The sequence below is a fragment of the Lepidochelys kempii genome, chromosome 2, assembly GCF_965140285.1.
Source record: "Lepidochelys kempii isolate rLepKem1 chromosome 2, rLepKem1.hap1, whole genome shotgun sequence".
NCBI classification, from domain to species: Eukaryota; Metazoa; Chordata; order Testudines; family Cheloniidae; genus Lepidochelys; species Lepidochelys kempii.
Genome location: NC_136381.1, coordinates 187,365,122 through 187,392,608, shown reverse-complemented (window position 1 = coordinate 187,392,608; position 27,487 = coordinate 187,365,122). Strand labels below are relative to the sequence as shown.

Below are 27,487 nucleotides of genomic sequence, written 5' to 3'. Positions count from 1 at the left end.
TGCCTGGAAAGAGCTGGAGTCAGGGTTTCGCTGGGGTGCGGCTGGGGCGCGGCTGCCGCTGGCTTCCCCGTGCCCACAGATCCCGGCTTTTCAGGCTCCGCCGTGCGGCCGCTGCTTGCCAGAGAGGCGCGGGTCCCGGACCCAGCCGGGGATGGAGCGCCTGGTCCACGCCGCCTTGGCGCAGCTGAGCGAGGAGGAGCTGGCGCGCTGCGCCCTCTACCTGCGGAGCCCGGAGCCGGCGGGCGCTGGCGCAGGTGGGAGCCCGGCGCAGCTGGCGCGGCGCTACGCGGGCCGGGCGGCCGAGGTGCTGCGAGAGGCGCTCCGCGACATGGGCCGCCGCGACGGGAGCGAGGCGCTGGCCGGGCAGGAAAAGGCGGGAGCCGCGGCAGCGCCAGGTAAAGGCAGCTGGCGGGGGCGGGAAGGGAAGGGAAGGGGGTCGGGCTGTAACCTGAGCAGCGCCGCCGGGGGGCGAGGCGCTGAACCGGGCTAGGGGGCACCCGCTACAGCCCCCTCGCCGGCGCACCGGCCGCGAGCTCCGTTCCGCGCCGCGGCGAGGCGAGGGGCCTCTCGCAGCTAGAACGGAGCGGGGACTCCGACCGCCTGCCCAGACAGCCCCCACCCCCGGGCTAGTGCGGGGGGCTGACGGGTGCCTCGCCCCCGCCCCTGTGGACGGGATTTATTGCGGGCTGGAGCCTGCCGATTTCCTCCCCTGCCCGCCTGCAGCATTCCGGCCCCTTGCCGATCAGCTCCGTGAGCAGTGACCCCACCCCCCGCCCCTTTCAGTCCGTGTGTGTGTGTCTGTCTGTCTGTCTGTCTATGGGGTTAATATTAAAAACCGAATAACAGCTTTCAGCCCCCACTGCCCAGCCACGAAACAGGGGTCTGTGTTTAAAGAGCCAGGGGAGCCCTCCAGCTCCCCCTGCCCTGTCTGGTGGAGTTGGCAGCGCTCTGGTTTTGCTGAAGAATTAGACTAGGCAGAGGAAAGCACGGCCCTGCGTTTGAAAGCATGAGAGAGGTGAGTGAAAACGCACGAGATTTGTTAAAATAGGAAATCCGGGGGGGTGTGCGTAGGTACTGACAGTGCTGGAGATAAAGCTCCCATAGTACGTGGTCCTATTCTCAGAGCCGCTACAGAATTATATTGCTCTGTCAAACTAGCCCTCCTGAACTCTCATTTGTTTCCTGTAGGCACAGCCCCTGTGCATTATCTCTGGATCACAGTTTCAAAGCCAGTGCCGTACCCGCAGGCACTATCAACTATGCTCACTGAAAACTAGGACATCTAACCTCGTGAATTGTGCAATCCACAGGTGGAACCTGCTGCCAGTGAAAATGATGGCAAAACTCCCACTGACTTCAATGGGAGGAGGATTTCACATCACACCTGCAAAACTAAGCCAGGCTCATGAACAGACATTTGTTAATAAGAAATATAAGAGACTGTGCCCAGGCTGGATATTTACATTGCCAATCCTAGTATTATAGCTTTCCTTTTGTATTTGAGAAACTAAACTGAAAACTTAAACAAAAAGAGGGTCACAGAAATAGACTGTAAAGATGTACTTCATGTGACTAAGACAGTAATTTAGAGAGACAGGGTGGGTGAGATAATATTTTTTATTGGACCAATTTCTGTTGGTGAGAAAATCAAGCTTACACAGAGCTCTTCTTCAGGATATTACCTCCCCTATCTTGTCTCTCTAATATCCTGGGACCAACACAGCTACAACACCACTGCATAAGACAGCAATGACAAAAAATAGTAGACACCAACCCAGGAGCTGGAATCAAAAGGTTTTTCCAGTTTTGTTTATATAATCAAGGTTAATATACTATAACTTGGCAGGTTAAGAGTTGATAGCCAATACAAAATAATGTAAACAGGACATAAACCTGCTATCCTCAATTTTTATATAGGTCTGACCTAAACAAAATCACTGTTTCCTTCAATGAGAATGTTACATAAGGAAAGCTCATAATTCAGGCAGGCAAAGTTTTAAGTGTAGAACAATAAATCTGTTAATGTATTAAGGGTTCTGAAGAGATTGTGGTCAGAACAACAGTTTGATACCAATTAAGTAGTACTACTATTTTGTTTAAAATGAGTTTTTCCAAGTTTTGAGATAACAGACTGTTCACTCCTGTAGTTCATTGTATAAAATAGTAGAATGTAGGTGATGCTAAAAAAGGTGAGATGGAATTAAAAGATGATTGAAACTCAATTTACAGACAGCGCAGTACAATACAGACAGGGTTTGAACGTTAAACATTTAAAAAGAGGAACACTCCTCTGCAGTCCTCTTCCTAGTTTTAACAACTTATTTTAAGGGAAGGGAACAGTCTTCCTTTCCAAATCACTCCCTGAACATAAGACACTTAAATGCAGAATAATAAACCACCAGATAAAGATTTGGAAGTTCGTTTCCAGTTGAGGTAAAGTTCACCACAGCAAGTTCCCAATGTATGGGCCAGGGTGAGGCTCTGTTTTGGGCTTCTCTCCCCTAGGCCTTTTTGGCCAGTGATTTTGTTTTGGTGCTGCCACTGTTTCAGTTTACATAGCAACAGTAGAAGAACTAGTGTAGATAAGGCAACTGGCAGTATTTTAACCATGGTGTCAAATAAACTTTATCTGAGTAGGCTTAGATAACACTGTGCTTAATATACTGGCAACTGCCTTAAGTCCTAGTCACTGTTGTCACGAATGGTGGAGTTGGCTCAACAGTGAGAAACTTGACAGAAAAAGCCTAGTTCAGACACAGGCTTATCTCACTTGGTCAAACTGAAGAGCAGGAGAAGCATATTCCTAGGCCTGCAGTGATGTGTGCGTTTAGCATCGGGGGAGGGGTGGATTCTGAATCTGGTTTGTCTCAAAAGCAGTTTGCACTGTCTAATGTGTCAACTGAGACTTACAAAAAATGAGGAAAGGAAGATATTAAAAAAGTCATACAAAAACAGCTTTACCCGTCATTTGAGCTACACTTGTAAATTACTTGTTTTTAAATATCCACACAGCTGCTGTACTGAGAACTGGTGAACAACAAACCACGAATCAGACAAGTGATACAAGTTTTAAAGGAAGATGGACTGAGCAAAGTGACTATGAGGCATTGGTAATTGTATTTATTTTTCAGAAGAGTTCAATGCCCGTGAAGCCCCTGGGCCAAGTTCTCCCAGTTTTATGGGTGCAACTTCCCTGGACTTCAGTGGGAGCTGCCCTTGTGTGACAGAGAGCAGAATCGGCCTGATATTTGTAAATAATTGAATTTTCCTGAATCATGCAGTTTTCTCAGGTTGATAAAGATGACATTAAATAGTTTGCTTAACCCTGCTATACAGTGGGCTGGAGCCTGAGTATAGCCAGGTTAAGTGGAATTTCCAAAAGGGGATCTCCCTTGGTATGCAGGTCATGGCCCATTCTATAAACACGACCAGTTGTAGGGTTTGCTACCATGTAACCCCATCAAAATTAATAGGATTATTCATGGCAGTAATCCATATGTGAAGATATGTTTGCAGAATTAGGCCGTTAGCTGTTTCATGGCTGTAACTATAGCCCCTGGACGATAGTAGTGATTGCTTCCCCTATGCTCTGTCTACAAGAGGGATTATGGCTAGTGAATCTGCATGATTATGGATCCACTGGCCACTCTCCTCTCCCTCAACACAGGATCAGGCATTGTCATGGAGAGAGTTGGCATGGAGAACTGCTCCTGGAGCAGGATAATATCGTGAGAGAATTTTGAAAAACAGGAAAAGCTTGGAAGCAAATCAGTGTCACATGCAAAATTAAAGGAAGCTATCCTTACGCCTAAGATATGAATGCTGGAAATATGCCTGTCAAATTTATTAAATTCCAAAATAAAAATAATGAGAGATGATACAATCCTGGAGCTCACAGGCTCTGCTCCATAAAGGTATTTAGGCTTCTAACCTCCATTGACTTCAATGGAAGTTAGAAGCCTAAATAGATCTTTGTGGAACTGGGCCTTAGAGCTCAGGTATTGCAACAGCACAGAGTAACTTCAGAAAATTACTAGTAATTTTACTGATAACCACATTTCTATATATTGTAGAAAACTAGCATTTGTAGATATGGAATTATTCTATAATATATGCAGTTGGGTTGAAATCCTGGCCCTGTTGAAGTCAGTGGCAAATTTTGCCATTGTCTTCTGTGAGGTATGCTTTTCACTCCACTTCACTTGAGACATTATGTCAAATTGTGTCAGATTGTGCCTGGCTTCAATGGGGTTGCACAGGTATAGCTGAGAGCAGAGTTTTTCCATGACTAGAACCATCTGATATTTATCTCCTCTTCATGTATCAACCTAAAGTCTAAGAATTATTTGTTAAACTGAAAGAACGAGGAGTACTTGTGGCCTTATGCTCAAATAAATTTGTTAGTCTCTAAGGTGCCACAAGTACTCCTTGTTCTTTTTGCTGATACAGACTAACACGGCTATCACTCTGAAACTTTTGAAACTGAGGAATGAAAAACATCCATCTTTTTTTCCCTCTCCTGAATCAGGCCTATAATGTCAGCATTCTCCTGTGACTAATTTTTATATTGCAACTATCCCCGAAGTGTTGAATGTTCAAGGATAATATTAACTAGCTTATTTTGTTTATTGCTTGAAATACAGAAATAATTTGAACCCAAATCCTTAAATACAGATTTTTTTAACCTACTATTGATCATTTTAGATATTTTCTAACTGAAAAATTTGGGCCAAATTCTCCTCAGTTGTGATTTTAAAAAATCACGATTAATTGCAGTTTTAACTGCACTGTTAATAGAATACCAATTGAAATTTATTAAATACTTTGGATGATTTTTTACATTTACATATATCGTGTATTCTGTGTTGTAATTGAAATCAAAGTGAATATTTTTTACAACTATTTGCACTGTAAAAATGATAAAATAAATGTTTTTTCAATTCACCTCATACAAGTACTGTAGTGCAATCTCTTTGTTGTGAACGTGCAACTTACAAATGTAGATTTTTTTTTGTTACATGACTGCACTCAAACAAAACAATGTAAAACTTTAGAGCCTGCAAGTCCACTCAGTCCTACTTCTTGTTCAGCCAAGTGCTAAAACAAACAAGTTTGTTTACATTTAAAGGGAGAAAATGATGCTCTCTTCTTATTTACAATGTCACCAGAAAGTGAAAATAGGCATTTGCATGGCACTTTTGTAGCCGGCATTGCAAGGTATTTACGTACCAGATACGCCAAACATTCGTATGCCCCTTCATGCTTTGGCCACCATTCCAGAGGACATGCTTCCATGCTGATGATGCTCATTAATAAAAATAAAGTGTCTATTAAATTTTTGACGGAACGCCTTGGGGGAGAATTATATGTCCCCTGCTCTGTTTTACCCGCATTTTGCCATATATTTCCTGTTATAGCAGTCTCAGATGCTGGCCCAGCACATGTTGTTAATTTTAAGAACACTTTCACTGCAGATTTCACAAAACGCAAAGAAGGTACCAATGTGTGATTTCTAAAAATAGCTACAGCACTCAACCCAAGGTTTAAGAATCTGAAATGCCTTCCAAAATCTGAGAGGGACAAAGTGTGGAGCTGGCTTTCGGAAGTCTTAAAAGAGCAACACTTTGATGTGGAAACTACAGAACCAAAACCACCAAAAAAGAAAATCAACCTTCTGCTGTTGGCATCTGACTCAGATGATGAAAATGAACATTCATTGGTCCGCACCGCTTTGGATTGTTATCGAGCAGAACCCCGCAGTCATAAATATAAAGGGAAGGGTAACCACCTTTCTGTATACAGTGCTATAAAATCCTTCCTGGACAGAGGCAAAGTCCTTTTACCTGTAAAGGGTTAAGAGGCTCAGGTAACCTGGCTGGCACCTGACCCAAAATGTCCCCAACAAGGGGACAAGATACTTTCAAATTTGGAGGGGGGGGAAAAAGGCTTTTGTCTGTTTATGTGATACCTTTGCCGGGAACCAATCAAGGATGCAAGCCCTCCAACTCCTGTAAAGTTAGTAAGTAATCTAGCTAGAAAATGCATTAGGTTTTCTTTGTTTTGGCTTGTGAAATTCACTGTGCTGGAGGAAATGCGTATTCCTGCTTTTGTGTCTTTTTGTAACTTAAGGTTTTGCCTAGAGGGAGTCTCTGTTTTGAATCTGACTGCCTGTAAGATTATATTCCATTCTGATCTTACAGAGTTGTTCTCTTATCTTTTTTGTTCTTCTAATAAAGTTTTGTTTTTTAAGAATCTGATTGGTTTTTTTTGGTCTTAAAAATCCAAGGCTGATTTGTGCTCATCTAGTTTATTCTCAAGCCTCCCCAGGAAAGGGGGTGTAAGGGTTTGGGGGGATATTTTGGGGAAATAGGAACTCTAAGTGGTCCTTTCCCTGAATGTTTGTTAAATCACTTGGTGGTGGCAGCGTTTACCTAATCCAAGGGCAAAGACTTTGTGCCTGGGGGAAGTTTAACCTAAGCAGGTAGAAATAAGCTTAGGGGTCTTTCATGCGGGTCCCCACATCTGTACCCTACAGTGTTAGAGTGGGGAAGGACACTCCTGACACCCATCATCAGCATGGACGCATGTCCCCTGGAATGGTGGTTGAAGCATGAAGGGACATGTGAATCTTTAGCGCATCTGGCACCTAAATACTTTGTAATGCCAGCTACAACAGTGCCATGAGAACACCTGTTCTCACTTTCAGGTGACATTGTAAAAAAGAAGCGGGCAGCATTATCTCCTGCAAATGTAAACAGACTTGTTTGTCTGAGTGATTAGCTGAACAAGAATTAGGACTGAGTGGACTTGTAGGCTCTAAAATTTTACATTGTTTATTTTTGAATGCAAGGTTTTTTTTGTACATAATTCTACATTTGTAAGCTCAACTTTCATGACAAAGAGATTGCACTACAGTACTTGTGTGAGGTGAATTGAAAAATACTATTTCGTCTTTTTTACAGTGCAAATATTTGTAAACAAAAAATATTAAGGGAGCACTGTACACTTTGAATTCTGTGTTGTAACTGAAATCAGTATATTTGAAAATGTAGAAAACATCCAAAAATATTTAAATAAATGGTATTCTATTATTGTTTAACAATGCAATTAATCACGATTAATTTTTTTAATCGCTTGACAGCCCTATTAGCAACACATCAGTTTGATGTTCTAGACCAGTAGTTTCCAAAGTGGGGTGCGTGCAAGACAATCCCTGGGGGTGCGCGGCAGGAGCAGCGCCGGTGGCACACCTGCGGCGGCTCTTCTACGTAGCAGCTCTTCCCTTTTTTTTCCCGGCGGCGGCACACCTGCGGCAGCTCTTCCCCTTCTTTTCTCTGGCGGCATGCCTGCGGCAATTTTTTTTTTCCTCTTGGGGGTGCGCAATCAAAAAAAGTTTGGGGACCACTGTTCTAGACAAGGCTATAGAAACCCAATCCTAGAGGTGCTCCCACAGTCAGTGGGAGTTCTCTTAGCAGAGTAGTTGCAGGATTGGGCCCTCAGTCGTTTGTTTCATGTGGAAAAAACATACTGTGTTAGAATGTTGTTGTTCAATTAAGCTACAGCCCATTTGTCAAACATTTTAATTTAACATTTTGAATTAACAGGATATGTATGACATGAGCAAAACCCGTGTAGCTTTTATGATGTGTGTGACAACACACAGGCGCGGTGCAGAAAAGGATATTGAAATAATGAATAAGTGGTTTGACAAGTATCAGTTTGAAACGCCTTCTGGACAGTGCATAGATCCTAATGGGCAGGTAAGTCTTAAAAATTATACCATACCAAGCAGATAGCTTCAAATGGAATGCCTTCCACACCCCCAATAAGGGCTCACTTGGTGCTATTTGAAGCTGTACTGAAGCAGAAGTCAGTACTGTAAAATGTTTAGAAAATATTTGCCCACCAGAGGTATTGATTATCTTTTGTAGATAGGGCTTGGGTTAACTGAAGTCCCTGAAGCTTTGGATGTGGATCCCTTGCAGGCTGATCTTCCCAGGGAAAGGGACAGCCTAATACAGAAATGTTTAAAACTTCAGCTCCCTGGGTGGCAATAGAAATTCTCCAAATGAGCTCCCCTCCTCCAATACCCCACAAATCCAAATGCTTGGGACACAGTTTCCTTATCTGCAGCTGTGTGGCTATAGGCTGGCTGGAGTAACCTCTCTGAATGATTGATTCCAGGGTTGACTTGAGACTAGCTGAGACACAAAAGAAAAAGTTAGTTATTTAGAAGGATATAGGGGAGTGGTTTTTTTCTTCCTTCCCCTTTCACCCCTTTATTGCCAATCTGCTGTATATTATTACACTATGGGGCTTCCCCCCTACTTTTGATTGCCCTTTTGTGGAAGGGCTAATCTTTAGGCCTCATGATCTTGGTAAGGGACTGAGGCATAGGCAGTGTGGCCTAGCAATCACAGCTAGGCTGGTATCCACCGGACAAGGATGGCCAAGAGGTGATAATCAGTGAGCAGGGATCAGAGTGATTGCCAGAGTGAAGATCAATGAGGAAGAGTTAGAATCAGGCCAGGGATAGAGTCCACGGAGTCCCTGTTAGCCAAGGAGAGAGGGATAGAGTCCCTGTTAGCCAAGGAGATCTTGATAATGCTGTCATTACAGCATTGCTGAAACTGGCCCCTTTTCTTCCATAAATTCCTTCGTGTATTTCCCAAGATTATAAAATCAAGTACAATATTTGGGTCAGATTCTACCTTTGCTTACACTTGTGCAACACTATTGATTTTAATGGCAGTTGTATCCGTGTAATGGAGAGCAGAATTTGGCCCAACAATGTTATTTCTCTGCGCCTGAGGTAACAAGAATAATTTCTAAAATATTGTTGCACCAACTTCCTGCAAAGTTTTTGTACCATATCATGCTGAAAACCTATGAATTTAAGAAAACGTAAATGTATTTGAATTTTAAAGGTGCCAATATAGACTGCATTGAACACCTAAAATGTAGTATATAAAGTGCTTGACAGCTTTCATATTTGCATTTACATTCTAAAGTTATAATTTCTCAGCTCGGTTTCCTTACTGCTCAGATTCAGTGGCACAGCACCACAAAATCTGCATATGCAAAAGGAAATGCTTGCATTTTAGAATTCAGGCTCATTCCTGGTATTAAAATGCAAGGCTGCAAAAGCTAATCTGTATCCCTATTTACAAATGAGCCCACCCAATCTTGCTCCCATTTAAGTCAATTGGAATTTTGCCATTGATTTCAGGGGGAATAGGATAAGACCTTAGGGATTTCAGTGGGAATTCTGGGGGCACAGCTGCAGAACTGACTTTTAAATACTCTCATGACTCTTCTTTTAAGGAGTTGAGTAAAATTAGATTAGTGGCAGGTAAATGTCAAATGGTTAGGAAGTTCTGTAAACTTGTAATTATAAAGCAAACTTTTTAGAATCTCTTTATTTGGGGGCAAAAGGGCTCATGGACTTTCCATCGCCCCATCCCCATTCTGGAGCATTTTTAAATTAAACAAAGTACACATTTTGAGGACTCAATTTATTTCAAATGAAGAAATGATGGGAGCAATGGCAAAGGAAGAGTTTTGAAGGGTAATTAACTGGGACTTGAGCATATTTACCAGGAAAAAAAATACACATGCCAAGATCTTTGTCTGCCTTCTATCAAGCCTGTAATTACTTGATATATTTTTGTAGCACAGCAGGCACTCACTGCCATGGTGCCTCCTGCTGGTCATCCAGGAATTAGCTCTGTTCCAGTCTTAGAGTGCCTCCCGCTGGCCAGTGTCTTCCTACTGGTGCCTGCTTCCTCCTGATTTCCACCACTTATAGCACTTCAGGCCCCATGTTCCTCCCAGACCCCGGTGCCCCTTACCTTGGGGTGCTGCCCCGCAGCTGTGCCCCCACACTCTGGGTCTTCCCTCCCCAGGGAACCCCAATTCCTTAATCCCACCTCACCTCAGTGACCCACTGTCAGTCCTCATCTAGCCCCTTCCCTCAGGGGCAAACTGCAGTTTGAAGTAGCCACTCATCATTGGCAAGAGGGTTTGGACCTGTTGCCTTTCCAGTCCCAGCTGCCTCCCTGCAGCCCTAGTACCTCCCCTGGCCTTTAGCAAGGCCTAAACCTGGGGACTCACCAGGCCAGAGCGCCTCCACTCTGCCTCAGGTACCCTGCTTGCTCTCCCAGACAGCCTGTTCCTCTCTGGAGTAAGAGTGTTCTCTCATTCCCTCAGCATGCCCTTTTATCAGGGTCAGCTGGACCCTAATTGGGTGTGTCCACACCTGTAGTTGTTTACCCAACCAGCCTCCCTCGGTGGGGTGACTGCACCGCTACAATTTTAGATGAATAATACCAAGTGTATTGCTCAACTACAGCAGTTTAGACTCACAAATCCTTACAGGTCTGATTATGATCTCACTTTGCAAGCATAAATGGGGATCAATTTTTATGCATTTGCTGAGGTGCCAATTAGATTTTAAAGATGAAATCTAACAAACTAAATTTGTCAATTTGATAAGTTTTATAGCTAATATAGGAATGGAATCTAGTTAGGATAACTCCTTTTTATTGAGTCCAGGGAGCATAACTTACTAATTTTAATGCAAGATTCTATTCACGCCAGCTTTTACTTTTGATTTGAGAAATACTGGTTCCAGATATGTGATGCTCTTAATCAATCAAGATTTTGATAATTCACCCAGAACCACATATGTGTACAATCAACCGTTCATCAATCAAGCATAGACATAGCCAATGTTCTAGGTGTGTACTGAACAGAAAAATAAAGCCTTGCAAGCAACTGTCATAGACTAAGGTTGAGATTTTGCAGTTATCTCATATACCAGTACAAATCACCAACATTCCTAATTACACTTACTTATGATCATCTGTTGTCAATTCTTTAGTACTTCCAACACATTTACCGCTCTTCCCATATTTCTCCAAGTAGTAAGGATGCACTTGTCTTAAAGATACTTTTAAGAATCCCTGTTGTTTGAATGGGGTGACATGGAAGGGACAAATTTAAATTTTAAAAACAATTGTATAAATTATGGTTTTAAATCTTTTAGGCCAGTTTGCATGGGCTTACAAAGACGAGCATGCTTATAGCAATAGTTAGTTAATATGCAACATATCTTGAAGTCTCACTAAAGAGTGTAGACTCAAGGTAACTTTCAGTTATTTATATTCAAGATCAGAAAGAGAAATACAGGCTGAGGTGAAATCTCACCATTTCTTTGTCCTGTAACCCAAGAGGAAGTGAGAGCTGTTCACCAAGCTGGTCAGTGTCCAATAGCACATTTGGGTTCTGCAGCTAATCTGTAAGCTCTTCTTCCTGTAACCCTGGATGAAGGGAGAGGCTGTTTGAAGGGGATAAGCTAAACTCTGGGGTCCCATAAGGTGACCCAGTTTATGTATCCTGTTTCAGGGTCTGTTGGAGAAGGGCAATCCTCTGATTTTCTATCTGATATTGTCTAACTGAGGGCTTAGATTTCAGCTGTTTCTCTTTTGTTTCCATTGGTATCCAGTAGATGGCATGAGCATATAACAAATTTCTTCAATCCTTTTCTTATCGGAAGCTTTTTATGTTGGATTAATTTCAAGGATTTTTATTTCAATCCTCCACAGACTAGCCTGTTTGCCCTAAAGCATGGGGTCACAGTGCTACTCAGGTTTGGCAGAGCCACTGGTTTCATGACAGAGGGGTGGTCGGACAAAATTTGAGTGAGTAGCATTTTGACCTGGTGCACAGGGTCACAACACCACTCAAATTTGGCCCGTCCCCTGTTTTTCATGATGGAAGGATGGCCAGACCAAATCTGCCGTCCCAGGCTGCTGCCCAGAAATCTACCACCCTAGTCAGCTGCCTAGTTTCCCTGTAGCTAGTGCAGTCTCTGATGATGGGAATGTATTGATTCTCATTATCTTTAGCTCCAAGAGGAAGCTAAAGGTTTGGAATATGCATAAGGGCAATTGGTTGCAGTCTTAGGGCTATGTCTACACTGCGCATTTTACAGCGGCAGACCTGTGCCACTGCAGCAGTGCTGTTGTAAGATATGCAGTGTAGCCACTCTTTGTCGGCAGGAGAGAGCTATCCTGCTGACAAAATAAAACCACCCCCAGGTAGCTTTGTCGGCAGGAGAACATCTCCCACCAACAAAGTGCTGTCCGGCGCAGGGCAAAGGAGTGGTTTTTTTCACACCCCTGACTGACAAAAGTTTTCCCGACAAAAGTGCAGTGTAAACATAGCCTTGGTTGCTGCAGACAGAAGGACAGAGTGAGAACTGTAGCTGTTAACAATGTTTTTCAGGGCATGTTTGATACCTCTGGCTTCTTGCAACTTACAGTAGCTTTATATTAATATAACTCTAATGACCTTAGTGGGGTTACTCCTCATTTACAATCATGTGAGTGGTATCTGAAGCAGGCTCTAAGGCCCCAATTCAGCAAGGTACTGCCTGGGACCTCACTGTCTACTTATTGGTAGGTTAGCACAACCAGGCAGAGGCACACAGAACATCTTTTTATTAGTGGATGAGGGCACAGAGGCAGCTCCCCTCCTGCCAATGATGCTGCTGACCAAACACAGTTTTGTTTTCTTCCTACAGCAGGAAGCACATTCACTCCTGAACTATCTCTCAGAGTTACTTCCTGCATCAGGGGCCTTTCCCTGCTGGGAAGAACCACTCACTTAGGAGCTATCTGTTGATGTGCTCAGAAACACCCACTCATACAGTAACTGTTACAATGTTTAAGAAGAAAGTGACAGACTTTATGCATGTGATTAGTACCACTGATTTCAATAAGACTTGTTCACATGCCTTGCTGGCTTGGGCTCTAGATCAAGAAGGGAAGAAATCTAAATCACAAGGCTGTGGGGGAAGAGCTGCCATAATACAGCTTTTTGTTAGCTATTATTATTTATTTGTATTATAGTAGCATCTAGGAGCCCGAGTCATGGACCCACTATGTACAGTTAATGACACTGCAAGGTGTAGTAGTGGCTTTAAAAATACTTTTTATGGCTAATTCAATTGGTCCTTTAGCCTTATTGTTATTTCATTTGTTAATAAATAATCTCTTTTGAGAATTAATTATTTTGATCAGCGTATCTAACACAGCTGTTTGTGACAGGAAATATTGCCAGCATTGGAAGAGTTCCGGGATCAAATCAATCAATCTGAGGATGAAATTAGCTGCTGCCTCATTGCTCTTATGAGTCATGGGAGGAGTCACGGCATCATTCAGGGGAAAGATGGTGACACAGTTGATCTTGATGATATATTTGCATTGTTCAACAATGTACAATGCCCAAAGCTCCAAGAAAAACCTAAAATCTTTATCATTCAGGCATGCAGAGGAGGTGAGTAGGACATTAAATAGTGTTTGCAGGATTTCAGAATTTCAGCTTCTTTCTATGAAGGTTTCATTTCAAGTCTCTATAAAGGGCCTAGAGTATGTATAATTAAATCTAGTCCAGTGACCTCAGCAGTTCTCTGTACTCTGGTGTTGGTGCTGGACAGCTGGATTCAGTCCCAGTTCTGATCTCTCAGTCTCGAAGCAGCCAGCATTGAAAATAACACAGAGAACATGCGTTCCACCCAGAGGGGTGGCAGTGCCTTGCGTTACTGCACAGTGACATCCTGGCCTTTTAAGGACACCCCGTTACAAAATGCCAAAATGTATCTAACCTATCCTCCTAACACAGCAGAACGGTGGAGGTGACAGGGGCCTCAAAGTTAGAAGTGGAAAATGGGGTAGTCCTCAGGGCTCTGACTGGGAAACTGAAGACAAACCCCTTCCTTACAAGAAAAGGTGTATAAGGCCTGACTTCAACTAGTGCCTGCTCTTATTGGGCAACCTTCTGGCTTAACAGTTTGCAAATTATCCACAAGGGTATGGAGTACAAATATCTATCTTCTTAGAAAGGCCAGCTTTGCCAAGCGACAGACTTTTTTAAGTCCATTGAATAGTCCCATAAAACCAGTTTCACTGATGAAATGCTTGTGGGGATTTGCTATATATAAGGGTATGTCTACACTATGATATTAGGTCGAATTTATAAAGTTGGTTTTGTAGAAAGCGTTTTTATGCAGTTGATTGTGTGTGTCCCCACACAAATGCTCTAAGTGCATGTTGTCAGCAGAGTGTGTCCACAGTACAGAGGCAATCATCAACTTCCAGAGCGTTGCACTGTGGGTGGCTATCCCACAGTTCCCGCAGTCTCCGCTGCCCATTTGAATTCTGGGTAGAAATCCCAGTGCCAGATGGGGCTAAAACATTGTTGCAGGTGGTTCTGGGTACATATCGTCAGGCCCCCGTTCCCTCCCTCTGTGAAAGCAAGGTCAGACAATTGTTTTGTGCCTTTTCTCTTGAGTTACCTTTGCAGACGCAATACCACGGCAAGCATGGAGCCCGCTCAGCTAACCATCACCGTATGTCTCCTGGGTGCTGGCAGACGTGGTACTGCATTGCTACACAGCAGCAGTTTATTGCCTTTTGGCAGCAGACAGTGCAGTATGCCTAGTAGCCATCATCGACATAGTCCTGGGTGCTCTTTTGACCGGGCGCCTGGGCAAACGTGGGAGTGACTCAGCCAGGTCATTTCCCTTGTTTCGTCTCGTGGCGATTGAGTCCTACCGGCAGTGCACTGTCTTTTAACCTCCAGCTAGCAGAAGATGATGGCTAGTCGTCATACTGCACCGTCTTCTGCCGAGCACCCAGGAGATGATGATGGCTAGTCGTCATACTGCACAGTCTGCTGCCAGCAAGACGTATAAAGATAGATGAAGTGGCTCAAAACAAGAAATAGACCAGATTTGTTTTGTATTCATTTTCTCCTCCCTCCTTCCCTCCCTCTGTGAAATCAATGGCCTGCTAAACCCAGTTTTGAGTTCTATCCTTGAGGTTTTGAGTTCTATCCTTGAGGGGGCCATTCAGTTTCTCGCAAAGCCACCCCCTTTGTTGATTTTAATTCCCTGTAAGCCAACCCTGTAAGCCATGTCGTCAGTCGCCCCTCCCTCCGTCAGGGCAACGGCAGACAATCGTTCCGCGCCTTTTTTCTGTGCAGACACCATATCACGGCAAGCATGGAGCCCGCTCAGATCACTTTGGCAATTAGGAGCACATTAAACACCACACGCATTATCCAGCAGTATATGCAGCACCATAACCTGGCAAAGCGATACTGGGTGAGTAGGCGATGTCAGCGCGGTGACGTGAGTGATGAGGACATGGACACAGACTTCTCTCAAAGCACAGGCCCTGGCAATGTGGGCATCATGGTGCTAATGGGGCAGGTTCATGCGGTGGAACACCGATTCTGGGCTCGGGAAACAAGCACAGACTGGTGGGACCGCATAGTGTTGCAGGTCTGGGACAATTCCCAGTGGTTGCGAAACTTTCACATGCGTAAGGGCACTTTCATGGAACTTTGTGACTTGCTTTCCCCTACCCTGAAGCGCAAGAATACCAAGATGAGAGCAGCCCTCACAGTTGAGAAGCGAGTGGCAATAGCCCTGTGGAAGCTTGCAATGCCAGACAGCTACCGGTCAGTCGGGAATCAATTTGGAGTGGGCAAATCTACTGTGGGAGCTGCTGTGATGCAAGTAGCCAACGCAATCAAAGATCTGCTGATATCAAAGGTTGTGACCCTGGGAAATGTGCAGGTCATAGTGGATGGCTTTGCTGCAATGGGATTCCCTAACTGTAGTGGGGCCATAGACGGAACCCATATCCCTATCTTGGCACCGGAGCACCAAGCCGGCGAGTACATAAACCGCAAGGGGTACTTTTCAATAGTGCTGCAAGCACTGGTGGATCACAAGGGACGTTTCACCAACATCAACGTGGGATGGCCGGGAAAGGTACATGACGCTCGCATCTTCAGGAACTCTGGTCTGTTTCAAAAGCTGCAGGAAGGGACTTTATTCCCAGACCAGAAAATAACTGTTGGGGATGTTGAAATGCCTATAGTTACCCTTGGGGACCCAGCCTACCCCTTAATGCCATGGCTCATGAAGCCGTACACAGGCAGCCTGGACAGTAGTCAGGAGCTGTTCAACTACAGGCTGAGCAAGTGCAGAATGGTGGTAGAATGTGCATTTGGACGTTTAAAAGCGTGTTGGCGCAGTTTACTGACTCGGTTAGACCTCAGCGAAACCAGTATTCCCACTGTTATTACTGCTTCCTGTGCGCTCCACAATATCTGTGAGAGTAAGGGGGAGACGTTTATGGCAGGGTGGGAGGTTGAGGCAAATCGCCTGGCTGCTGGTTTTGCACAGCCAGACACCAGGGCAGTTAGAAGAGCACAGGAGGGCATGGTGCGCATCAGAGAAGCTTTGAAAACCAGTTTCATGACTGGCCAGGCTACGGTGTGAAAGTTCTGTTTGTTTCTCCTTGATGAAACCCCCCGCCCCTTGGTTCACTCTACTTCCTTGTAAGCTAACCACCCTCCCCTTCTCCCTTCGATCACCGCTTGCAGAGGCAATAAAGTCATTGTTGCTTCACATTCATGCATTCTTTATTCATTCATCACACAAATAGGGGGATGACTACCAAGGTAGCCCAGGAGGGGTAGTGGAGGAGAGAAGCACCAGGAGGGGTGGTGGAGGAGGGAAGGACAAGGCCACACAGCACTTTAAAAGTTTACAACTTTAAAACTTATTGTATGCCAGCCTTCTGTTGCTTGGGCAATCCTCTGGGATGGAGTGGCCAGGTGGCCGGAGGCCCCCCCACTGCATTCTTGGGCGTCTGGGTGAGGAGGCTATGGAACTTGGGGAGGAGGGCGGTTGGTTACACGGGCTGTAGCGGCGGTCTGTGCTGCCTTTCCTGCAGCTCAACCATACGCTGGAGCATATTGGTTTGATCCTCCAGCAGCCTCAGCATTGAATCCTGCCTCCCCTCATCACGCTGCCGCCACCTCTCTTCAGCCCGCCACTTACTCTCTTCAGCTCGCCACCTCTCTTCCCAGTCATTTTGTGCTTTCCTGCACTCTGACATTGTCTGCCTCCACGCATTTGTCTGTGCTCTGTCAGTGTGGGAGGACAGCATGAGCTCAGAGAACATTTCATCACGAGTACTTTTTTTTCGCCTTCTAATCTTCACTAGCCTCTGGGAAGGAGAAGATCCTGTGATCCTTGAAACACATGCTGCTGGTGGAGAAAAAAAAAGAGACAGTGATATTTAAAAAGACACATTTTCTAGAACAATGGCTACACTCTTTCATGGTAAACCTTGCTGTTAACATTATATACACAGCACATGTGCTTTCATTCCAAGGTCGCATTTTGGCTCTCCCCACCACGTGGCTAGCCCCTCACCCCTCCCCGTAGCTAACAGCGGGGAACATTTCTGTTCAGCCATAGGCAAACAGCCCAGCAGGAACGGGCACCTCTGAATGTCCCCTTAAGAAAAGCACCCTACTTCAACCAGGTGACCATGAATGTTATCACTCTCCTGAAGATAACACAGAGAGATAAAGAACGGATGTTGTTTGAACGCCAGCAAACATACACTGCAATGCTTTGTTCTACAATGATTCTCGAGTACGTGCTACTGGCCTGGTGTAGTAAAGTGTCCTACCATGGTGGACGGAATAAGGCTGCCCTCCCCAGAAACCTTTTGCAAAGGCTTTAGGAGTACATCCAGGAGAGCCGTGAATGCCAGGGCAAATTAATCCTTTCACATGCTTGCTTTTAAACCATATATAGTATTTTAAAAGGTACACTCACCAGAGGTCCCTTCTCTGCCTGGCAGGTCCGGGAGGCTGCCTTGGGTGGGTTCGGGGGGTACTGGCTCCAGGTCCAGGGTGAGAAACAGTTCCTGGCTGTCGGGAAAACCGGTTTCTCCGCTTGCTTGCTGTGAGCTAGCTACAACTTCATCATCATCATCTTCCTCATCCCCAAAACCTGCTTCTGTGTCGCCTCCATCTCCATTGAAGGAGTCAAACAACATGGCTGGGGTAGTGGTGGCTGAACCCCCTAAAATGGCATGCAGCAGCCATTTTATAGAAGCAGCATGTTTGGGGCTCAGACCCGGAGCGGCCGTTTGCCTCTCTGGTTTTCTGGTAGGCTTGCCTCAGCTCCTTAAGTTTCACGTGGCATTGCTTCGGGTCCCTGTTATGGCCTCTGTCCTTTGTGCCCTGGGAGATTTTGACAAATGTTTTGGCATTTTGAAAACTGGAACGGAGTTCTGATAGCACGGATTCCTCTCCCCATACAGCGATCAGATCCCGTACCTTCCGTTCAGTCCATGCTGGAGCTCTTTTGCGATTCTGGGACTCCATCATGGTCACCTCTGCTGATGAGCTCTGCATGGTCACCTCTGCTGATGAGCTCTGGCCAGCGTGGCAAGCTGTAGGTGACCATGCAAACAGGAAATTGAAATTCAAAAGTTTGCGGGCCTTTTCCTGTCTACCTGGCCAGTGCATCTGAGTTGAGAGTGCTGTCCAGAGCGGTAACAATAGAGCACTCTGGGATAGCTCCCAGAGGCCAATACCGTCGAATTGTGTCCACAGTACCCCAAATTCGACCCGGCAAGGCCGATTTAAGCGCTAATCCCCTTGTCGGGGGTGGAGTAAGGAAATCGATTTCAAGAGCCCTTTAAGTCGAAAAAAAGGGCTTCATCATGTGGACGGGTGCAGGGTTAAATCAATTTAACGCTGCTAAATTCGACCTCAACTCCTAGTGTAGACCAAGGCTAAGATACAATATTTCACAAGTACAATTTTATCAAAATTGACACAGAATCAGAATTAATACACTGCCATTTTTTACCAGGAGACTGTGTTCCCTAATTATTAAAAGAAAGAGCTGGGAGCCAAAGAGGAATCAGGGTTCCAACAGGCAGACAGGCTCATAGAGTCCTAGTAGGTTCAGAGAGGCACCTAAAAGTTTGGATACCTACATGAATCTTATTCTAATCATCTGAACCTCATAGATCTCCAAAATGGAGATAGAAAGCTTCCAAGAACAGGCTCTTTCATGATATTTTGTGGGGCTCTGAGAAAGATGTAACCAAAACCTGAACCCACCCCAGTTCAGAGCAGACTTTAGGTTTTAATGCAAGTCAAACATCAACCAAGATCCATGGTTGTTTGCAGACTTGAGCTGTTGCTATTTGCACAACTTTAGACATTATTGTCCCCTATAAGCCACTGCCCCCACAGCCAGGCCACACCTTCCTCCCAGACATTGAGACTGTCTGGTAGAGTTGGTTGATAAAATTATTTTATTTATTTATCATTACAATATTTGAAATTAAATTGTTGTTTTAATTCTTCAGGTTACTGAGATACATAATTTTTGTTTTCAAAATCTTTAGTGAAATTTTCATCAATTTTTGGTTTCAAAATGTTTGTTTTCAGTATTTTTGATTTTTGATTTTTTTGTTTTTTCTTTTACCCCTTTTTCTTCTTCTTTTCCATTTTTTTCCAGTTTGCAGGGAGGGGCAATGAAAAAAGAAAAGGGGGGGAGGAAAAATGACAAACCAGAAAACTGAAATAAAATGAAGAAAAATGCTGTTATTCATTTTCTAATTTTGAGTTTAAGAAGTAAGAATTTCTGATTTTGATAAAATAATATATTTAAACAAAATGTACTTTACTCAAGAAGTTTCCTCAACTCTGCTATCTAATAATCCATCTAGCTAGATTACCACCATATCTCAGTCCCTGCATTCCTTCAGTAGCTATAGGTGGGAGTGCCAGGATGGGAAAATATTCTGATACCTTGTAGCTTTTGTATAAGAGGAACAAGTGTATAAACAGCAGCCCATACATGCAAGTCACTTGGAAATCATTTGACACCAGGCAGTCATTTTACAGTGTGTTTAAACATATTTCCTTGTCATAAAAACAGGAAAAGAAGACCATGGAGTTGAAGAAATAGAGCATGAATTCAAGGAAGCTGATTGTACTTATAACTTGATAGCTATCAGGAGGTTGCCAACAGCTAGTGATTACTATGTCGTGTATTCCACTCAAAAGGGTAAGAGAGATGAGGCCAAGTTAGGCCCCAATTACATGAATTGTGGTTGATTCCAGTCAGGGTTTGTGTGCATGAGAGTAGAATTTGACCCTTTATAAATGCAATTTCTGACTGGTTTTTTTGGGGGGAGGGGGGTCCAGTTCCACTTTAGTATAGTAGTTGTTATCCCCATTCTACAGAGAGGTTAAATGACTTGCCCAAGGTCACACAGGAAAGCTTGTGGCAGAGCTAGAATCTCTTAACTCTAAGCCCTGTTCTTTAAATACAAAAGCATTTCTGACATAGGCTTTGGGGTCTTTCAATAACTTGTATTTCATAGTATGGGGAAAAGGGTAAGAGATTTATACTGAGGAAAATACAATTTTCCTCTATTGGGGCCAATATCCAAACAGGATACAGAAGGAGAATGTGAATTCACATCAGTAGTCGTTGTATGGGGAACAGACTTTTCAATTCCCCAAATGGTGAAACTGCGCCTAAGTGGAAATGCTGATGTAACCTCACCCTGATATGATAATGAACTCTAACAGCTGGGAGGTGGCCTGGAACAATGGCCTGATGAGCAGGCCCTAGTCAGATAGAGAGACTTTTGAGACCCAGTAGGGAGAGGCAGCCTCAGGTTGTCCTGACAGAAAGGGGGTCAGTAAATGGACACTGATTTCAAAAGATGTAAAATTTTTATTTTATTTTCTCTACATTTAAAGGCTCTTTTATATAGGAAAATTATACTAATCTAGGGCCTGAATTTAAACCAATATAGGACTGCTGGTGTAATACCCCATGTGGACACTCTTATTCTACTGTGAGTGCCTTTTTCAGTTTAGCGTATGTCACTTGGAAAAACTAAAGCAAAGAAAGATTTTCTTTACTAGACTGTGTGTATCCACTCAGGAGGGAGGGTGTGTATGTCGTGCTGGTAGAGCTATACTGGGAGTTAGGTGCCTAGGTGCTTTTGACAAATCCCACTAGGTTCCTATCTGCTTCTTAGGAATCTAAATATCTTTTAAAATCTTGCCCATAGTTAGGAAACCAGGTAAGTGACTGTTTTTTGGCAGATGCAGCTGCTCAGCATCTCTGAAAGAAATTAGCTGCTGCTGAAGTCAAAACTGACATGGCTATTAATAGCAGCGTTCACCACTCAGAAAACGGAAGCCTATCACACCTCCAGTTTACTGAAACCCCAGGCAAAAGAATTGTCAAACACAGCTTCTGATGGAGAATTTTACTTTACATGAATAACAAGATGGGGAAAAATCCACTAAAATTTGGTGTCACATGGGTAGACTAAGGCACTTGTGCTATATCATGATGGAATGAAAAACAATGCGTCAAATTCTTCATTGGATTTTGAGCTGGCATTGTTCAGTTTCATCTGTGACTAGTGAGTGGGTGGCGGGGGGGGAGAAGGGATCAATAATGTGTGTTTGCATTTCTTTGTCCTGATTACGGTAATGATAATTGCATTGATTTTAATGAATTGCGTATTTTTTTAAAGAAATATGATAGTGGGAACTGGAGGTGTGTGAGGGAAAACAGGCCTTGAACTGGGGCTTCCTTTCTCTGGAGCCTTTCTTGTTGTTCTCCTCTCTTTTCCAAATTAGCTCTCCCTGCCCTTCCCCACAGAAAGACTATATTGTTCAACATGTATAAAAACAATAGAGATTTGAACAGGGCTTTCTTTTGTGGGAAGGGTTAGAGGTGGCCTATCTGCGGAGTTCGGTAGAGAACATTCCTTGCAGTTGCAGGTACAAAAGTCCCTTACATCGCAAAGAAGCATTTACACTAATGCAGTCAAACTGACATAAGTCTCAGGTGTTGTTTGACCTTTGCAATTCTGTACTAACTTGAAACCACAAAAACCAAAGCATTCAGAAAAAAAGCCACACAACTACATACATCCCTTCACACTCATCTACATCCACTCTCGAATAAACATAATCCCTAACAACCGAGCAAATCAACCACAGTCATCAAGGCAGTTGCAGATTTAGAGTTAGTGGGGTCCTGGGTGCAGTTTCATTTTCGGGGGCCCCCTCTCAGGACCTAGCCAAGAAAAGGAACGTTCTCTCTTATCTCCCCCACCCCCATTTTTCATTTTTTTTCTTCATTCTCCTCCTATATTATAAGTAATAGGAAGTAAATGAAAATAAAGTGGGGTACGTTGATTGGGGCAGGGGGTTGGGGTGCAGGAGGGTGTGTGGGGGTCAGGCTCAGGGACGGAGTTTGGGTGCGGGCTCCGGGCTGGGACAGGGGGATGGGGTTGGGTGGGGTGGGGGGAGGGGTGCAGGCTCTGGGAGGAAGTTTGGGTGTGGGCCCTGGGCTGGGGCAGGGGGTTGGGGTGAGGGAGGGGTCAGGGGGGCATCACTTACCTTGGATAGCATGGCTCCCAATGCGACTGGCACACCCCTCTGGCATCAGCTCCTAGGCAGGAGGGGCCGGGGGCCTCTGTGCACCACTCCCACAGCTCCCATTGGCTGCAGTTCCCGGCCAAAGGAAGCTGTGGAGTTGGCACACGGGGTCGGGGGCGACATGTGGAGACACCCCCCAGGGGCCGCAGGGACATGCTGGCCGCTTCCGGGAGCAGCACGGAGGGAGGGAGGCAGTGCAGGCAGGGAGCCATCTTAGCCCTGCTGCTGGCACGTGTCTGTGTGCCCCTTGCGGGGAGGAGGGCAGCGAGTCTCCGTGCGCTGCCCCTGCCAGCACACAGAGCTGCCTCTCAGGCAGCCTGAGCCCTGCTGCGCTGCCAGCCGGGACTCGGGGGCAGGTTGTGAGATGAGATTTGTCCTGCATTATTGGGGGCCCAGTTCCACCACACTGTTTGTTTCATGATAAATCTGCCTCTGCATCAAGGGATGCTCGACAGCTTTCACTGTGCCCGTGGCATGACAGAATTTCTGGGGGTGAGAATTTATTAGTTTTTATTTGTATTGCAGACCTCCCAACAGTCCTGGGTTTTGTGGGACTGTCCTGCTTTCACCCACAAAATCCCCTGTCCCTGTTGAAGCAGCTCCTGTCCTGCACAACTGGCTGGGCTTGTCTCCCCACTCGGGGCTTTTCAACCTGGCCCTGGCAAGAGGGGTTGCAGTGCCACACAGGTTTGGCCTGGCCACCCTAATGGGGTGGGTGAGCCACATTTGACTGAGTGGCATTGCAATTCTGGTTGTATTTGGGGGCCAGGCCAAACCTGAGAAGCACTGCGACCCTGTGCACTGGGAGCCAAGTCATGATGCCTGGAGCAGAGTCAAGCCCAGCCAGCCCTGCAGGACAGGAGGTGCAGGAGCTGCTGCTGCTGTGGGGTGAGCTAGCTCTTCCACTTTCTTCTCCCTCCCTTCCCCACTCCCCCCAGATGCCCTTTCCTGGTTCTCCATCCCCAAGGGCAAGACCTGTCCTGTTTTAGCTACTGGAAATGTTGGGAGATATGGTATTGGCTTTATGAGCTATAATACCTTGCTATTTGTGAGCAGCATTCAGTTGTTGGGCGGTTTGTAAAGTAAGCGTTACAGTTTGTTCGGTCAGGAAGAGCCCCATTAAACTGGTGGTGTTGTCTGGCTTGCCACAAGTGTGTGCAGCCTACTTCCTCCTTCACCTCCACCCACCTCTGTTAATCAAGGCATTAGGAGGTGGGATAGCACCACGGTTCTGCCAGCTCCCTGCCCCTTTTCTGCTCGCTTGCTCATGGTGGTGAGCAGTGGCAATGCAGGGACTGCACTCCACAGGAGACTCAGAACCACAATCGATTCTAGCTGATCCTAACATGGCTGCTCAGGAAGGAAGGGAAAAGAACCATTATGTCTCCCTTTTCCTCTAGGTGCCCATGTTAGTGCTAATGATCACCTGGTGTTAATACGTCTTTAAAAGTTCTTAAGTTGAATTTTGACAATCAACTTTTATTAGGAAAAATCTAAACTGATGAGCTGTTCCTGCTTTTTTCCACCTGTAGGTTATGTTTCTTTGCGTAACAGGGAAAAAGGCTCTAGAATGATTGAAGCAATGGATGAGGTCTTTTCAGAGCAAGGCATGAAGTGGCATATCGGGGATTTATTTACTAAAGTAAGTATGCAACAAAACAGGATAAAGACCTGCAAAGGAAAACTAATTGGGTATCTGCTCTTTATTGCTTCTTTGCCATGTATGAAAATAGGCTATAGGGTAGATAGGTATTTGGGGTGTTTTAAAGTTTTTCTCCTTTTTCACTTCAGCAATTTGGACTTTGTTTACACTAAAAGATTCTGAAGGGCAAAATTCACTCTTGTTCTGAGGACCAGCATAAGGTCTGTGCAGTACTCACATCTTTAAAATAGCACTCCAGTGGTATTTAAGTGATACATAGACCTTGTGCTGTCATTCTGTACAGGGATGAATTTCACCCATATGCAGCTGGTAAAATAGTGGAATTGTAATATTTCAAGAAACAAGAGATTGACAACTAATAAGCAATTGGAGAGGAGAGGGAATTTTTAATCTGATTGTTTTAAAGCTCTTTGAGTAACAGCTTATTTACCATCAACCCCCTCAGACATACTTGGAAGAAAGGATGGTATGGTTAGAGTCACCACAACTGCTCAGTTTAAGAAAGCTCCCAATATGTGCCTGATACTTCCAGCAAAATCAGGGAAGACTAAACTTAGCATTCCTGATATTAACAAGGCAAAAAAACCCCCAAATGTTAAAAAATAATACCCGCTCAGGTTTTCTTTATATAAAGAAGCAACTGTAACAACAACAAAAAGGAACAACCTTAGTATTTTAAATTTCCTTTAGTGGTCACCCTTAATTACTGTTTATGTTGGGCTAGATCCTCAGAGCTACAGCAATTTACAAGAGCTGAAGATTTGGTCCATTAAATACATCTAAAGTAGTAAAGTTAATAGAGACCGTATATTTTACATGCACATGTGATACTATTGCTGAGTTGACGCAAGTGGCTTTCAATTTTCATTAACAATAAATAACATCAATTTCACTGTACACACACAAATCAATGAAAAAATATTTCCATTGATGATGATCAAAATTTAGAGGTAGGCAAAGTAAGAAAAATGCTCCTTGAGAAGTCAGAATTCCAGTGATTTAGACTTTTGAATTTGGCTTGTTACAAATGGACTAGCGAATAGTAAAAACAGGTCTGATTTGTTGATCTAAGGATATTTACTATATGATGTTGACAATTTGTGTTTTTAACTGTATATAAAATTTAACTTTTTGAATTTCAACCTCTGTTTTCATTAAATAATTATCTGATCGCTCCCCATAATTTCACACCACTGAAAATTTAAATTGATAAAATCTTTTAAAAATAAACATTTGATATTAGCCATTGAAATGATAAAAAAAATAAAAATTGAATTCTGGCAAGGCTAGCAATAAGATACTAAGAAAAGGTCAGCAAAATAAAAATCAACAAAATAATGTACGTGACTGAAAACAAGCTGATTAAAATCATAGGATGCAGGATGGGAGTGGAATACATGGGGGTGGGGGATGCCCAGTCAAAGGCTGGGGTGAGTTGATTTTCACACAGACTCGCTAGAGAAGTAGTTGACATTAGGTCAGAGCCCAGTACTTTTCACTGTGGAGGCTTATGTTCAGTTAGCTTCTGCCCACTTGTCACCTTTCTGTAGTTAAAAACCTACAGCTAGAAGGACTCAGTGAAGTCTGCAGAGTTCATCTCAAATAGGGTGACCAGATGACAAGAACAAAATATCGGGACACATGGGGGGGCAGCCACAGGCTTACCCCCCGCACCAGGGTCGGCTCTAGGGTTTTTGCCGCCCCAAGTGGGGGGGGGGGGGAAAGCCGGAGTGCTGCCGAAGCAAAATATTGGGACAAATGGCGTCCCGACCGGCAGGACAAACAATTAAATATTGGGACAGTCCCGATTTTATCGGGACATCTGGTCACCCTAACCTCAGAGTTTCTGTTTAATACTCCCTTAAAGAGGAAGGGATTAGATGAGTCTCAGGCAGAAGAAACAGCTTCTAACCCAGGCATGGGCGAACTTTTTGGCCCAAGGGCCATATCTGGGGATGGAAATTGTATGGCGGACCATGAATGCTCACAAAATTGGGGGTTGGGATGTGTGGGGGGGGTGAGGGCTCCAGCTGGGGGTCCAGGCTCTGGGGTGGGGCTGGGGAAGGGTGCTCTGGGCTGAGACAGGGGTTCAGAGGGCGGAAGGAGGATCAGGGCTGGGGCAGGGGGTCGGGTCCCAGGAGAGGGGGAAGGGGTGCAGGCTCTGGGTGGCGCTTACCTCAAGTGGCTCACAGAAACAGTGGCATGTCCCCCTCTGGCTCCTACGTGGAGGCTCAGCCAGGTGGCTCTGCACGCTGCCCTGTCCACAGGCACTGCCCCTGCACGCACGGAGCGGGTCAAGCCCCAGACCCTGCTCCCTGCCTGGAGCTCAAGGGCCGGATTAAAACGTCTGAGGGGCTGGATGTGGCCCCCAGACCGTAGTTTGCCCACCCCTGTTCTAACCGCTCACCAATCCAAAGGGAAAGGAACCTTTAAACCTGTGGAGCGGCCTCGCTGTGGTGTTGTTGAGTTTTGCCAACTCGCTAGACAGGAAGGAGCCACACTGTCATTGGCTGCTCCTTCCATGCAGTTCCCCCTCCCCCAGATGGGAGTGCAGAACAGATGCTTTGCCTCAAGTAGAGCTTTTGTTTCTTGTTCATTTGTAGATGCAGATTTAGACAAGACACAAATGCTCCAGGACCCAAAGATGCATGGTCTTCCTTAGGGCTCAGCCTACATTCCTTCCCCCACCCCCACTCAGCCCTGTAACAGATTCTGTGTGTAGTAGCATCACTCACCAGTGAAGGTTTGGATAATGTTTTTATTTATTTTTTGATTAAGGTTTTATTTTTCAGATCAATAACAACCTGATGCACGAAACTTTTAGTATCCACGGATGCCCTGTGAAAGAGACAATAGTCGTGGAATCAACTCTGACCAAAGCTGTGTACCTTGCACCTTAACTGGTTGATCAGTGGAAGACTCACTGCCTTTTGAATTGCTCAAAATACAGACAGTGAATAAAAATAAAATAAATACAGATAATAAAGTTTAAATAGTCATCTTTTTCCAAATTATAGCAAAATTCTTTAGGATGTTCCTTTTAACTAACTAGCTTTATTACTGCATTTTAACAGCTATTTTCAACAACAGCATTTTTTTTCAACTAATAGTCCCATTTTTAGAAAGCACTTTTTTACAGGATCTTTGAAAAAACCCAGTTTAGGATCTTATATTTGTCTTCATTTATAAATAAAGTCAACCAGTACAAACAGTTTTATGTTGAGAGATCACTGGCTCCTTTTCCAGTTCTGCAGAGGGCATTTTCTCATTCCCTGTATGACTACTTAAAATTCCACCATAAAAACTTAAACAATAAGTTTATGGAGGAGATGGTCTGATGGGATAACATGGTTTTGGTAATTAAATATTCATGGTAAATAGGCCCAATGGCCTGTGATGGGATATTAGATGGGGTGGGATCCGAGTTATCCAGGAAAGAATTTTCTGTAG

The 27,487-nt window shown here is 44.6% G+C and overlaps 1 protein-coding gene across 1 annotated transcript; it reads left to right on the top strand.

Annotated features, from left to right (window-relative positions):
* CASP14 (caspase 14) lies at positions 1–27,047 on the top strand. The gene is made up of 7 exons (XM_073333094.2): positions 1–395; positions 3,013–3,110; positions 7,605–7,760; positions 13,113–13,341; positions 19,838–19,966; positions 23,907–24,016; positions 26,830–27,047. Exons 1-7 carry the CDS (start codon positions 152–154, stop codon positions 26,935–26,937), a joined length of 1,074 nt encoding a protein of 357 aa, XP_073189195.1. The 5' UTR covers positions 1–151; the 3' UTR covers positions 26,938–27,047.
* The last annotated feature ends 440 nt before the right edge of the window (positions 27,048–27,487 follow it).